This window comes from Pteropus medius, unplaced genomic scaffold (genome assembly GCF_902729225.1).
Source record: "Pteropus medius unplaced genomic scaffold, Ma_sr-lr_union100, whole genome shotgun sequence".
Classification (NCBI taxonomy): Eukaryota; Metazoa; Chordata; class Mammalia; order Chiroptera; family Pteropodidae; genus Pteropus; species Pteropus medius.
Window position 1 is genome coordinate 98,597 of NW_024340629.1, and position 15,124 is coordinate 113,720.

General features: G+C 34.0%; 2 protein-coding genes across 2 annotated transcripts; one reads left to right on the forward strand and one right to left on the reverse strand.

Annotated features, from left to right (window-relative positions):
- Window positions 1-5,984: 5,984 nt before the first annotated feature.
- LOC120608101 (olfactory receptor 8J2-like) lies at window positions 5,985-12,435 on the reverse strand. The gene is given in 4 exon segments (XM_039870250.1): window positions 5,985-6,274; window positions 6,277-6,617; window positions 6,619-6,926; window positions 12,403-12,435. Coding segments are annotated over 4 exon segments (972 nt in total).
- Window positions 12,436-13,912: 1,477 nt separating this feature from the next.
- On the forward strand, window positions 13,913-14,820 carry LOC120608868 (olfactory receptor 8K3-like). The gene is given in 2 exon segments (XM_039871196.1): window positions 13,913-14,737; window positions 14,740-14,820. Coding segments are annotated over 2 exon segments (906 nt in total).
- The last annotated feature ends 304 nt before the right edge of the window (window positions 14,821-15,124 follow it).

Here is a 15,124-nt window from a genome sequence, read left to right on the forward strand (position 1 = left end):
CTAGGCCATTAAGGGAAACTACTGTGGGGAAAAAACATTAGAAAAGTCATTAGATTTCAGAAGATATCATCTGGTAACTTTTTAAAATGCAAATCCATTATAGGTAACTCAAATTCAAAAATTTTAGGTGCAATGATTTAAATTGACGCCCACCTCCATCAGTAAATGTAGAACCAAATTTAGAAACCATTGTAAACTAACATATATAGTCATCGTTTTATTCTTTGTGCCACATACTGCTTATCATTGCAGTGTATATAATCCTTTATGGTTCTGTGAACAGAATATCATTAGAAATATAAAGAAACATAGACACAGAAAATAGATCAGGGTTATTAGAGGAAAGGGGACAAGGGGAGAGGTAGATAAGGTTAACGGGGGTCGAATATATGGTGATGGAAGAAAATTTAACTTTGGGTGGTGAACATTCAATGTAATATACAAATGATATGTTATTAAATTGTACACTTGAAACCTGTATACTTTTATTAACCAATGTCCCCCTAATACATTTAATTAAAAAAGAGAAAAGTTTAGCTTACATTTGGAATCCTGATATTTTTTGAACATGTTTCGTATTTAAAAGACATATATTTGGTTAAATAGATTTTAAAGAAATTTTAGAAGGAATTATAATACAAAGTAATGTAGCCCTCAGCCTCTTGTCCCTGCAACTTCAGTCTCAATCTCCAAAGAAAATTATTACTAACTCATTTAGTAGACTTTGATTTACTTCTCTTCATTATAACTCCCATATAAAATGGCATTCTCATTCCACTATCCATTTGATTTCCTAGATTTAAATTCCACTACGCTTTTATGGGTTTTAAATTTTAATTTAAAAGTTGTATTTTCTTTAATGCTATTTCTTTAATTCCTTTTCCATTTTGATTGTTTTAAAGTCAGGTCCTTCCAGTCTTTCATGAAAAAAAATCATTTAAATTTTGTATAGGATCTTTCAGAGTATAAAAATGATGACCACATTGCAAACCATCCTAAGAGGACAGCAAAATCCTGAATACAAAAGAATATATAATAAAAAGCAATATATTCATGACTACCATTTCACTTATATAGATATTAATAGCTTATACAGTATGCACATATCATTGATATGAAGTCCAAAAATCTATAAAAATACATTATACTATGTTCAAGCTTGGTTGATTGAGTTTGGCTGAATGTTTGAGTTTTGGAAAATCTATATCATTTACTACATTATCATATTGAATTAGAAAAAAATATGAGTATTTAATAGATGAATAAATAGTACTGTTTAGAGTATACAAAAATAATGAAATTAAGAAGTAAAGGGAAATTCTCAACTTGATAGAATACCTTATAAAAAGTAGATTGAACTTACTCTTAAAAGAAGAAGAATTAAAAATTTATGAGAAACATTACAAAAATCCTAAATAAGTTGATAGAAATTGTATGCTCTTGGCTTATAGTATTCACTATTATAAAAAAGCGAATTCTGTTTAAATTAATCTATTTGTTTAATATAAAATATTTTTAATGTAAATTACTAGAGTATTTTATAATTTGACACTGTTTTAAATGTATTTTTAAACTATAAATTATAAAGAATAAGCAAGACAGTTTCGAAAAGATGTGTATTATTAGGTATTAAAACTTACAGAATTAGATTTGTTGAGACAATGTGGCATAGACACGAAAATGGGCAAGCATATTAATGGATCAAAATTCACAACTCAAAAAACTCATGATGATATAGAACTGTGGTCTGTGACAGAGGTGGCATGTCGGAAAGTCAGACAAAAATGGTCTATTCAATACATAGAGCTGAAAAAAGTGATTATCTCTGTAGAAGATAATGAAATTGAATGTTTAGTTCATCTGTATAAAAATTAATCCCACACCGGTCAAGAATGTAATGTAAAAAGAAAATGTTTAAACTCTTATAGCCTAAAAACTAGGACTTCTGAATATCACTAAATAAATGTAAGTTTCAAGAAAACCAGAATAGAAAGTCAAGATTAATTTGACAGATTAAATCTGCCTCAAAAATTACTCTTTCTAAAACTCTATTCTGAATATTAACAAAATATTTACAAAAAAAAGTAAAAATAAACATCCATTATCAGCAACCAAAAAGGAAAATGGCAAAATTTAACGTCTTAAGCTATGAAAAATTATCCCCAAATAAAGACAGATTCCAGGTTCCACATCAGTTTGTATATTTGGCAAACCTCTTCATCCTGACAGCCACTGTATTCTACAAATCCCTGAAGTACTACTGAAACTCAACTGAGTTGGTAGTTTTATCTGACCCGCACCTCCCTCCAGCTGCTGCCCAAGCACTAGTTGGAAAGAAACAAGAAACTGAGCAACAAGCCTGACCCTTTTGTGAAGGAAGCACAAACTTGCACCAGGAGTTGCACCAGGACATAGGAAATGGACCTGAAGCCCAAGGATGTCTTCCTTTGCAAATGCAAACTCCCAATCTCAACTAAGTATTCTACAAAATTATACAAATAACCTCTACTGTGTTAAATGGATGGTCAAATTCAGAACAGTGTATTCTCATTCAAATAAGTGAGAGAAAGAAAAAAGTAAGATAAAAAAAATTTTAGTCTTTCACCAATAAGTATAATGTTGGTAGAGGGTTGGTCGTATATTTTTAAATAGTTCTAAAAATATGTCAAGCTCAGCAGTCTTTGGGTTAGTTAGAATCAGCAGAAATATACACATATTATTTTAACATAAAAAAACATGAACTCACAACATACTTCTCTCATTCAACACAGCTAAAAATGCCATGAGCCCCTCTATATGTTTCCATTCCTTGGTGTGGAAATACACTACATTATCTCAATAAGGGACCACTAACTCTGTAATTATGTGGCAGCAGCAACAGATATAAAACCAACATTAATTTTTTCTAGTTATAGCTTTGGAATCTGACAAAATATACTGCTTCACAAATCCTACTTAGCAAATATCCACATTTTGTAACTTAAGACGTACAGTGGTAAACTTGCTGGCTGTAGGATTCAACGCCAATCCCCAAACCACTATTATGTAGCTTGTCATAATTGTTGGAGATTTTTAAAAACTGTGCTTCTTCATTATAATTATATGCCATTATGCTAGATTCTCAAACATGTTGACACAAATCGGTGAGCCGAGTCATGTGGTTTGTGTTGCACCTGTGCCATGTGACTGGGACTTGTGGAGAGGTATGGGACGATCTCTTACTTTTTTCTTTCCAACCTTCAAACAATAATTTTCCCTTTTCACTTTTGATACATGTGATTTATAACATGAAGAACAACAGATTAAGAAGAAAACTTCCCCTAACGCATTTCGGCACATTACAAGAGAAGAAAGTGAATAACCAAGCTGAGAACTCTGAAGTGTTTAAGGAGCTATACTTTCACCGATACTGACTGTACGATGCATGTACTCGATTAATAATTTTTCCAAGAATTGATCTTCCTGGACCCTTTAATTGTCCTGATTTAAAACTTGGTTTTGCACACACTGTAAATATGTTAAGAACTACTTCCCAGTTTTTATCCTCAAGATCCATATGAAAAGATATTTAATGCAAAGAAATTAGGGGCAAAAGACATCTTATCGTTATGTTGCCATGAACATATTTGTCTAAGCCAAAGAGTCTATTGTATATTATTTTGACTTTGCCATCATCTTGGTCTTGCAAATATCACTATAGCAGACACATCTTTCTCCCCATTCCTTGTCACTTTGCGCCACCTCTGGCTTGGCCTACAGCCACAGTAGACTTCTTTTAGAATGCTGGCAGTTTCCCATATCATTTTCTAAAAATTTATTAGGGTGACATTGGTTAATAAAATCATATAGATTTCAAGTGTTTTACTTATTTTTCTGAGGGCAAACGGTCTTGCTCAGTCCATGTGCAAGGCTAGAAGTGCCTGAGATTTAAAGTGTCAAGGAGCAATGCCCCACTGATAAGGACACAGATCAATGGATGAACACCCAAGCTTTCCTAGCCTTCTAGAAGATCCCTGAAGGACACTTCACAGCACCTCAGGTGATAAAACCTTAGCTGCTCCAGCAGTAATCCACACTTCATTGGCTTCCTCCCTTCCAAGTCCTTACTTCCTTATTTCCTCATTTTTGTTTCCTGAAATAACCTACCAAATAAACATAATATACCCAAGTCTTCGCCTCAGAGTTTGCTCTTGGGGGAATTGTGTAAATTCCAGTCTCTTATAGAGTATTAGTAAAACAAGATCACAAATATCTATAGCACAAATGAAACTCTGCATGTTAATAAGAGATAGTGAATATATCATATTACTGAATAATTGGAGGTCTTATCAGAAATCTATTAGTAATTGTGGCACAGGTACTCACGGAGCATCCGTAAGTTTTTCATGACCATGAGCATTTTGCTTAGATGACATTTAGGTGGAGCTTTCCAGAATTGCTTATAACTACCTCAGAAGGTTTATGATTTAGAATCTTCAGATAAATATCGAAATCATAACAAATAGAAATTAGGAAGCTTATGACCCTCAAAGAACAAAATAATTGTGGAAAGACACTTTACTAGAAAATATCATCATAAAAATTTTTATTAATATGTGTGTTATAATTTACTGAATCTGACGTTGGTGATTATTCTCATTTCTCAAATTTAAATTGAAGACAGGCATCAAAAATTGTCACTGCAGCTAGTCTAGTTTTCAGGTGATCAGTGCCATGTACTCACCTGAAAGGAGGTATGGCTTTGTGTTCCCCAACATGATGAATAACTTGAGTGCAGTCAGTAGGATTTATGATTGTTTCTCTCCTTTGAGACTCTCTCTTGGGAGTTTGACTGCAAGTTCTTGATTATTCCCAAAGCATTGGAGAACAGGAAATTATACCAGAGTCTTGGTTAATCATTCAGGATACTTTTGATTTTCCTATTGGCAAAGGTTTTTTTGACATATAATTCACCTACATTACTTTGTTATTTATTTATTTTTACTGAATCACTAAAATATCAGGATATAAGTATATTTTTTTGTTATATATATGTTTTGGTTACCCATAAATGTTACCTTTGAAATTAAAAGGTTCTGAATTGTGCCAATTTCTATTATCTTTTCTTCCCATGTCACACCCCTTCTTCCTCACTCCATTGTATGTTAGTAGTGTTTTACTTGTACAGGCGAAGGTATGGCACACAATGACTGTTAACTTCTTTTTCTTTTTTCTTTTTTTGGTCGAGGGGCAAGAGTGCTCTTGAGAATAGGTGTCACTTTCAAGACAATCACATATTTTTTGGTCTAATAATATTTTATTCCAAAACACAATGAACAAAAAAGGTAAAATAAGTGGTATTTAATAGTTTTTAGTATGGAAATATAACAGGAAAAGTTTTTTTTTACACCATTTTTTGATGAATATCAACATTTGCCTTGTATAAATGCACTGAGTAAGATGGAGAGAAAGTATGATCTTCTTTTATATATGTTTTCAGTCTGTTTTGCCTCATGTCTTATTTCTATGTATATATAAGCTTTTTAAATTTCATTTTTATTTTCCTTTAGAAGCTTATTTTTTGTTATATAAATTTTTTTAAGCACAAGATAAAAAAAATGGGTCCAAAATTGATGGATAAAATGCTGCAAAAATAATAAAACTTAACTCTTGACCTTTTTCAAAGAAATGAGTCTTGCACACCTCCACCACCAGCTATCAGTCTTTCTCTGTTTAGAAACTATAAAACCCTTCAGTAACTTACCTTTAATATTAATCTGTGTGTATCTTCCAGTTGTTGTTTATTACTTATTTAAGTGGGTTTTCTTTGGTCAACTAGTGCATTCTTCTAAAGAGAAAATTGAGTATTTGAGTTTGGAATATATAGGATGAAGATTTTTTCCCAATGAAATCAATGGGATTTTCAACAATTTATTGACTCTTCACTTAACAGCAGGATTTTCAGGAGAGAAAAGGGAAATCCTTAAGTGACGATAGCTGTAGTTTTAAACTGACATGGGTTTGATCGATTGACATGGGTTATCCAGGAGTCTCTTCAATGTGTTCTTCGCATCCTTGTCCCTTAGGCTGTAAATGAGGGGATCCAACATTGGTATCACTAGTGTGTAGAAGACCCAGGCCATTTTATCTGTATCTACAGAGTGGTTGGACGTCAGTTGCAAATACATGAAGAGAAGAGTCCCGTAGAACACAATGACAGCCGTCACGTGAGACGCATAGGTGGAAAAGGCTTTTCGTTGCCCCTCTGAGGAACATATCCTCAAAATGGCAAGATGATGTTGAAGTAGGATATTAGAACAATAATCATAGAGAAAAACAAATTGGTCCCTGAAAAGGCAAACGCAGCTGTTTCTGGAATGTAAGTATCAGAACAGGACAATGGCAACAAAGGTATGTTATCACAGTAAAAACGGTTGATTACATTGGAAGAGCAAAAGGACACAGAGAATACACAGGAAGATACAGTCAGTGCTGTGGTCAGACTGTGGAAGTACATGAGGGACACCAGCAGAAGGCAGATCTGTAGAGACACCACCACCATGTAGTGCAGGGGGTTGCAAATAGCAACGTAGTGGTCATAAGCCATTGTGGCCAGCATGAAAATCTCGGCCACAATACGCTAAGAATCCACCCAGATGGGCTGCACATCCATAGTAGGACATAATTTTCTTTGAAACTAAGAAGTTAACTAGCATTATAGGGGCAATGACAGTAGAGTTTCCAAGATTGATGATGACCAAGTGCCAGAGGAAAAAGGACATGGGGGGCTGAAGTTGAGAGCCAATACTGGTGAAGGTGATCATGCCCACATTCCCTGCCATGATCAGCCCATAGATGACCAGGAAAATCAAGAAAAGTGGAACCTGGAGTTCTGGACATTCTGAGACTCCCATGAGAATGAACTCAGTCACGTGAGTGAGATTTTTCTGGAGCCATTGACTTTGTTACTTTGATCATTGAATGGGTGAAACAAAGAGATTAATAGACAACGAAATAGTTTTTGTTCAATGCCAGATTATTAAATGTTTAAGTGTTCACAGATACTGAAAATTTCAGATTTTGTTTCTCACCCAATTTGTACAACCTACTCTGCTTCAGCGGCCCATAGACTCCATCTCAATGCTGTTCCTTCTTAGTGGAGTCATTGCATGTGATTGCTGTTCAGTATGAGCATTGAGAAGAGTCCCTAGGCTGTTCCACATTTTTATTCTTCTTGTAAAATTTTTGCATGGAGACTTGATTAATGAGCATTTAATTTGTCTTCTTTTGCCTGGGGAATCAGAACTTGATCTGGGGGTTCTGGATCTCATGTTCGGGAACCAGGACCATATACAAACATATTTTAGCGGGAATGTCTTAGAAGACTTCAGACACTTGTAAAAACTCTTTAGCATGCTTCGTGCAGGAACCTTAGGAGTGAATCTCAGCAGATGTCTGTGTACAGGGTGGGTAAACCAAATACTATACTTAATATTAATTCTGGATGTGCAGAGAGGTATCTTGGAAGCTTTATTAATTCCAATCAGATCCAGGACCTAAATGATATTTGCTCTGTTCTCTTTTCCAAGAGACTCGCATCTCTGCCCACTGACTGCTTAATAAGAGTGATGCTGATCCGACTTAAACAATAGTACACAGCAACCCTACTGATAAATTATACTGCTTGAGCATTTATATAGAATAATGAATAGTCATTGCAGGGAGTATATTTCATCTTAATATAAAAAGGAATGTTTGTTGTCATAGAACTGGCAGAACTGATGGATGTTTTAGAGATGACTCTGTGCAAGTCAGGAAGATTCATAATTTTTTCTGTAACATAAGATCTATGTCTTCAAGAAAGACCAATAGTTCGTCTCTATGTTTCTGGTGACACTGGGAGCTTAATCAGGATGCAGTGTTCGTTCCTAGCACAACTGATATCTAAATAAATTTAAGTCTACAATTAGTAACCAATGAAACATACTCTTGAAATCATATCAGAAGATAATTAAAAATTGTTTACAATATCATTTCTTATCCAAATTGAAAGATAGAATGATTAATATTAGTTAAAATTAAATTTTCTTTTCCTGAGAATGTTATTTTAGTAGACCTATAAAACGTTTATATGTAAAGACAAATTTGAGAGTGTATTTACCACACAAAGTCAAATGTGCAATATACAGATGGCATATTATTGAATTGTGTACTTGAAACCTATATAATTTTATTTAAAAATGTCACCACAATAAATTTAATTTAAAAAACAAATTTGAAAAAGAAATTTGTAAAAGATTAAAATTGCTTTTATCAGGAACTTTATTTCAGTGACACATACTTACCAGAATAAAAAGCAACCCTAGCTTTGCCTTAAGTTAAATTTCAGTAGACGATGGAATTCATAACAGGTAATGATACATACTAGTTCATAGTAGACAATTAATAATTGCTATTGTTAATACTTTTTTTGTTTTTGTTAAATTAAGGATAGATAAGTTTATCAAATAGATTGTCTCAGAGTGAAACATGTACCGAGTTGCTTGACGTGTAGCAAATGAGCAGGGAATATTTTGATCAAAGCGAGTGATGCCACAGTGTTTTCTAGGAAGGGCTTACTTGTGCACTTCTTTTCAGATGCAGTGGCGGAAGACAAGAGATGTGGGAGAACTGCTACAACACCATCAGATGAGCTCATCAGACACATATTTGATGCACAAATTTCAGCATCTTTGAATTAAGACATAGAAACACCACAGAGTTAAGAGAAGTAGATTGTGAGATAACATATTATGTGTCCCAGGATTTTGAAGATGCAAAATAGTAATTCACTTGCTATTTCTATGTCAACTATTAAAGCACTCAGTCTGGCAGAATAAGTTACTGAGACTAAAATAAAAAACAAAAACCCTGTTTAAAAAATTATTCAAAACATGTTAATAATAATAACTATTGGTATCGATTATTTTGCATTTGAGGTTAACAGGCTCTGTGCTAACTGACATATATGTGTGTACTATCTCATTTAATTCACACAAAACAATAGAAATACTTGAATAAAATCACATAGCTGGTGATTAGTGAAGTAACAGGCAACTAACCAACTAACTAACTAAAAAGCAAACAAAACAGATAAAACAAAACCATAAAACTTTCCGTTAACCAATATCTTATACAGACTCCAACTAACTTACTTTCGTTGAGCCTCAATTGTCTCATCAGATATACAAATAATTACATTCACCTTCTAGGACACTCCTGCAGGATAAGGAGAACTTTGTTTCAAAATGCCAAGCTCAGTGCTGGGCACAGTATATTATATACTAAGCAATGATAGCACTCTCCCCTATCACTTCTCTATCCAAATAAAATGATCAAAATTTAACAAATCAAAACTATAAGTAAGAACTTTGAAAAAATTAAGAAAAGGGCTTAAATAATTTAAAGGAAAATGTAAAAGCTGGAAAAGTGAGGAATTGCTACCAGAATAAAATAATAGAGAAGAGTCAGAACAACTAGAAGTCATAGTGATATAGGGCAGGACTGGTTGATTTAGTAGAAGAAATGTGATGGCTTCTATCTTTTACTCCGTCTTGGCTCTCATTTGTTTCTTTCTGTATTTCAGTGAATGGCTATAAAAATGTTTTCCCCTTCTAATAAACATAGCTATTACTTTATGAAGCTTGAGATGCTTCCATCAATGATGGGCCTAGTTGTCACCTTCTATTTCAAGCTTAAGTACAGGATCACTTTTGACTCTTTCATACTTGAAAAGGTAGTTTTATAAACAACAACCATTATCTGGGTTGGAGCAATTTTCTTTACAAAAACATCTGTGATAACAAATTCTTTAATTCATCTCACAAAATAAACATGCATTGAGTTTAACTAACTTACCAAACTGAATATTAAAATATATAATATATAACTAAATATCAAAATATATGCTTTTGATAAAGTGATTCTAACAACTAAAGCAGTTTGATCTATAATGCGGTCCACACACACAAAGTTGTTAACTGCAATGATACATAGTGATGTTAAGAAATGGTAAGTTAATTTCTAGTATTATGGAAACCAACATATATTAAATGGGAATAGACCCACATTAGAGAGTAATTTTATTAAATGGAAGTAAGCAAAGTACTGGTGTGTATGTGCTAAAATGAATATACTTCAAAAACATTTACTTAAGTGAGAACATTTAGGTATCAAAATGAGTTTTATAACACCATAGGTATGCACATTAAAACATACATTATATTTACTTTATAAGCCTGTCTTCTTGTTAAAAGATATATATCAACTTCCCCAATGTGGAGATTGGAAATTGAAGAGAAAATATAAAATAAAGACTAATGCTGATTATGGATATCGAATGAGGATATCATTAACTCAATTTAGTTCCTTTTGTTAAAAAAACATGAGTAACATGCTTATTCTTAATCTTTATTCCTTCTGGATTTTTAAAATACTATAGGACATGTTTAAAACTCTGTGAAGTAATTTATGGGTAACTAAAACACGTATCTAACAAAAAAAAATACTTACATCCAGGTATTTTATTGATGCAGTAAAAAATAAACAAATAATAAAGTAACGTAGATGAATTATATGTAAAAAAACCCTTTGTCAATAGGAAAATCAAAGTTATCCTGAATAATTAACCAAGACTCTGGCATAATTTCCTGTTCTCCAGTGCATTGGGAATTATCAAGAACTTGTAGTCAAGCTTCCAAGGGAGAATCTCAAAGGAGAGAAACATTCATAAATTTTTCTGACTGCACTCAAGTTATTCATCATGTTGGAGGACACAAAGCCATATATCCTTTCAGGTGAGTAGATGGCACTGATCACCTGATCACTAGAATAGCTACAGTGACAATTTTTGATGCCTGTCTTCAATTTAAATTTGAGAAATGAGAATAATCACCAATGTCAGATTCAGTAAATTATAACACATGTATTAATAAGAACTTTTTATGACGATATTTTCTAGTAAAGTGTCTTTCCACAATTATTTTGTACTTTGAGGGTCGTAAGCTTCCTAATTTTTGTTGTTATGATTTTGATATTTATATGAGGACTCTAAATCATATGAGGTAGATCTTCTGAGGTAGGTATAAGCAATTTTGGAAAGTTCCACCTACAATGTCATCTAAGCAAAATGCTGATGGTCGGGACAAACTTATGGATGTTCCGTGAGTACCTGTGCCTCAATTACTAATAGATTTCTAATAAGACCTCCAATTATTCAGTAATATGATATATTCACTATCTCTTATTAACATGCAGAGTTTCATTTGTGCTATAGATATTTGTGACCTTGTTTTACTAATACCCTACAAGAGACTGGACTTTACACAATTCCCCCAAGAGCAAACCCTGAAGCGAAGACTTGGGTATATTATGTTTATTTGGTAAGTTAATGAGGAAACAAAAATGAGGAAATGAGGAAGAAAGAACTGGGAAGGGAGGAAGCCAATGATGTGTGAATAGAGTGTGGATTACTGCTGGAGCAGCTAAGGTTTTATTACTGAAGATGCTGCGAAGTGTCCTTCAGGGATCTTCTAGAAGGCTAGGAAAGCTTGGTTGTTCATCTACTGATTCGTGTCCCTTATCAGTCAGGCACTGCTCTTCGACGCGTTAAATCTCAGGCACTTCCAGCCTGCCTTGCATATAGACCGAGCAAGCTCTCAAGATGGTTTGTAAAATAAGTAAAACACTTGAAACCTACATAATTTTATTAACCAATGTCACCCCAATAAATTAAAAATAAAAACAAGAGATGGAAGCTGCTAGCATTCTTGAAAATGTCTACTGAGTTTTTAGGCTACGTCAGAGGTGGCCCAAAGTGACAAGAAATGGGGAGAAAGATGTGTCTGCTATAGTGATATTTGCAAGACCAAGATGATGGCAAAGCCAAAATAATATACAATAGACCCTTTGACTTAGACAAATATGTCCATGGCACCATAATGGTAAGATATCTTTTGCCCCTAATATCTTTGCATTAAATTTCTTTTCATATGGATCATGAGGATAAAACCTGGGAGGTATCTCTAAACACACTTATAGTATAGGCAAAGCCAAGTTTTAAATCAGTACACTTAAAGGGTCCAGGAAGATCAATTCTTGGAAAAATTATTAATCGGGTACATGCATCCTACAGTCAATATTGGTGAAAGTATAACTCCTTAAACACTTCAGAGTTCTCAGCTTGGTTATTCACTTTCTTCTCCTGTAATGTACCCAAATGCATTAGGGAAGTTTTCTTCTTAATCTGTTGTTCCTCATGTTATAAATCACAAGTGTCAAAAGTGAAGAGGGAAAAAGTCATTTGAAGGTTGGAAAGAAAAAAGTAAGAGACCTTCCCAGACCTCTCCATGAGTCCCAGTCACATGACACATGTGCAACACAAACCACGTCAGTCGACTCACTCAATTTTGCCAACATGTTTGAGAATCTAGCATAATGGCATATAATTATAATGAAGAAGTGCAGTTTTTAAAAATCTCCAACAATTATGACAAGGCACATTTTAGTGGTTTGGGGATTGGCATTGAATCCCACTGCCAGCAAGTTTACCGCTGCACGTCTTAAGTTACAAAATGTGGATAATTTCTACGTAAGATTTGCCAAGCAGTACATTTTGTCAGATTTCAAAGCTATGACTGGAAAACATTAATGTTGGTTTTACATCTGTCGCTGCCACATAATTGTAGAGTTAGTGGTCCCTTATTAAGATAATGTAGTGTATTTCACACACCAAGGAATGGAAACATATAGAGGGGCACATGGCATTTTTAGCTGTGTTGGATGAGAGAAGTATGTTGTGTGTCCCTGTTTTATCATTTTAGAATAATATGTGTATATTTCTATTGATTCTAACTACCCAAAGGCTGCTGAGCTTGACATATTTTTAGAGCCATTGAAAAATATACAACAAACCCTCCGCCAAAATTATACTTAATGGTGAAAAAATAAAATTCTTTACTTCTTATTGAACTTCTTTCTTTCTCTCACTTCCTTGAATGATAATATGCTGTTCTGAATATGGCCATTCCATTTTTCTCACTTGAGGTGATTTTCAAAATTTTAAAGAATATTTAGTTGAGATTGGTAGGTTGCATTTGCAAGGGAGGACATCCTTGAGCTTCAAGTCCAATTCCTATGTCCTGATACAACTTTGAAGTCTGCTTCTTTCACAAAAGAATCATTAAAGGAGTTAATAATGATTTTCTAGAGATTGGGACTAAAGTTACAGGGTCAGTAGGCAGAGTGCTATATTAATATTTATTATAATTACTTTTAAATTTATATAAAATCTACTTAAACATGTGTCTTTTAAATAAAAAACATTTTCACAAAATATCAGGATTCCAAATGTAAGCTAAACTTATTTCTTTTTTAATTAAATGTATTGAAATGACATTGGTTAATAAAAGTATACAGGTTTCAAGTGTACAATTTATTAAAATGTTATAGGTATATTGTATTGAATGTTCACCACCCAAAGTTAAATTTTCTTCCATCATCATATATTTGACCCCCTTCATCCTTACCTACCACCCCTTCTTTTCCCCTTCCCTCTAATAACCTCTGATCTATTGTCTGTGTCTATGTTTCTTTATATTTCTAATGATATTCTGTTGACAGAACCATAAAGGTTTGTATATACTTGGCAATGATAAGCAGTATGTGGCACACAAAATAAAATGGTTTCTGCATATGTTAGGTTACGATGGCTTCTAAAAGTAGTTCTACATTTAATGATGGAGGTGGATCTCAGTTTAAATCATTGGAGCTAAAAACCTTGGATTTGAGTTACCCATGGTGAGTTTCCATACTAAAAGTTTACCAGATGGTATCTTCTGAAATCTAATGACTCTTCTGATGGTTTTCCCCACAGTAATTTCCCTTAATGGCCTAGATGGAACAGCAAAACCTAACAGTGCTGAAAGAATTCATTCTCATGGGAATCACAGACCACCCTGAGCTGCAGGCCCCCTTCTTTGGGGTGTTCCTCATCATCTATGCGGTCTCAGTGGTGGGCAACCTAGGCTTGATCATCCTGACCAAGGTGGACTCCAGGCTGCAGACACCCATGTACTTCTTTCTCACACACCTGGCATTAACTGATCTCAGTTATTCAACGGCTGTAGGACCAAAAATGCTAGTAAATTTTCTTGTAGATCAACATACAATCTCCTATGATTGGTGTGCTACTCAACTCACTTTTTTCAATACGTTTATGACTAATGAATTTTTCCTTCTGTCAGCAATGGCTTATGACCGTTATGTGGCCATCTGCAACCCTCTGCTCTACACAGTCATCATGTCACAAAGATTATGTCAGTTGCTGGTGGCAATACCCTTTCTATATAGTGGGTTTTTGTCTTTGGTGTTCACCATAAAAATATTTATTTTGTCATTTTGTGGATACAATGTCATCAGGCACTTCTACTGTGATATTCTACCATTGATAACTTTGCTGTGCTCAGACACACATGAAATTAAATTATTAATTCTCATATTTGCAGCTTTTAACTTTGTTTCATCTCTTCTGATAGTCCTTGGGTCTTACACTCTAATTCTTGCTGCCATCCTCAGGATGCACTCTGCAGAGGGCAGGCACAAGGCCTTCTCCACCTGTGGATCACACCTGACAGTGGTGGCTGTATTCTATGGTACTATTTTCTTTATGTACATGCAGCCCAAGTCCAAAGATTCACTTGATACTGATAAAATGGCCTCTTTATTTTACACTTTGGTGATACCCATGCTGAATCCCATGATCTACAGTTTGAGGAACAAAGAGGTGAAAAATGCCCTGACTAGAACCTGGACCCTGTGTGTAAATATCCTATTGAAAATTCATTGTAATATATGCTAGAAACAGATTATGTATTAGTCAACGTATATATATATAACTGGATTGTTTAACCATGTGCTTTCAGCTCCATAGGATGAAGAAGTTTCAATGTGTGATAAGCACAGAAATAAATAAAATTATTCATTATTTTCAAACAAAGTGTATCACTAACAGATGACTACACTATTCCTAATTCAAATAGTAACCTTTACTCTCAAGTTTAGATCATGTGCCATTCTTACATATTATCACATGTAGTCTATTTGCTGC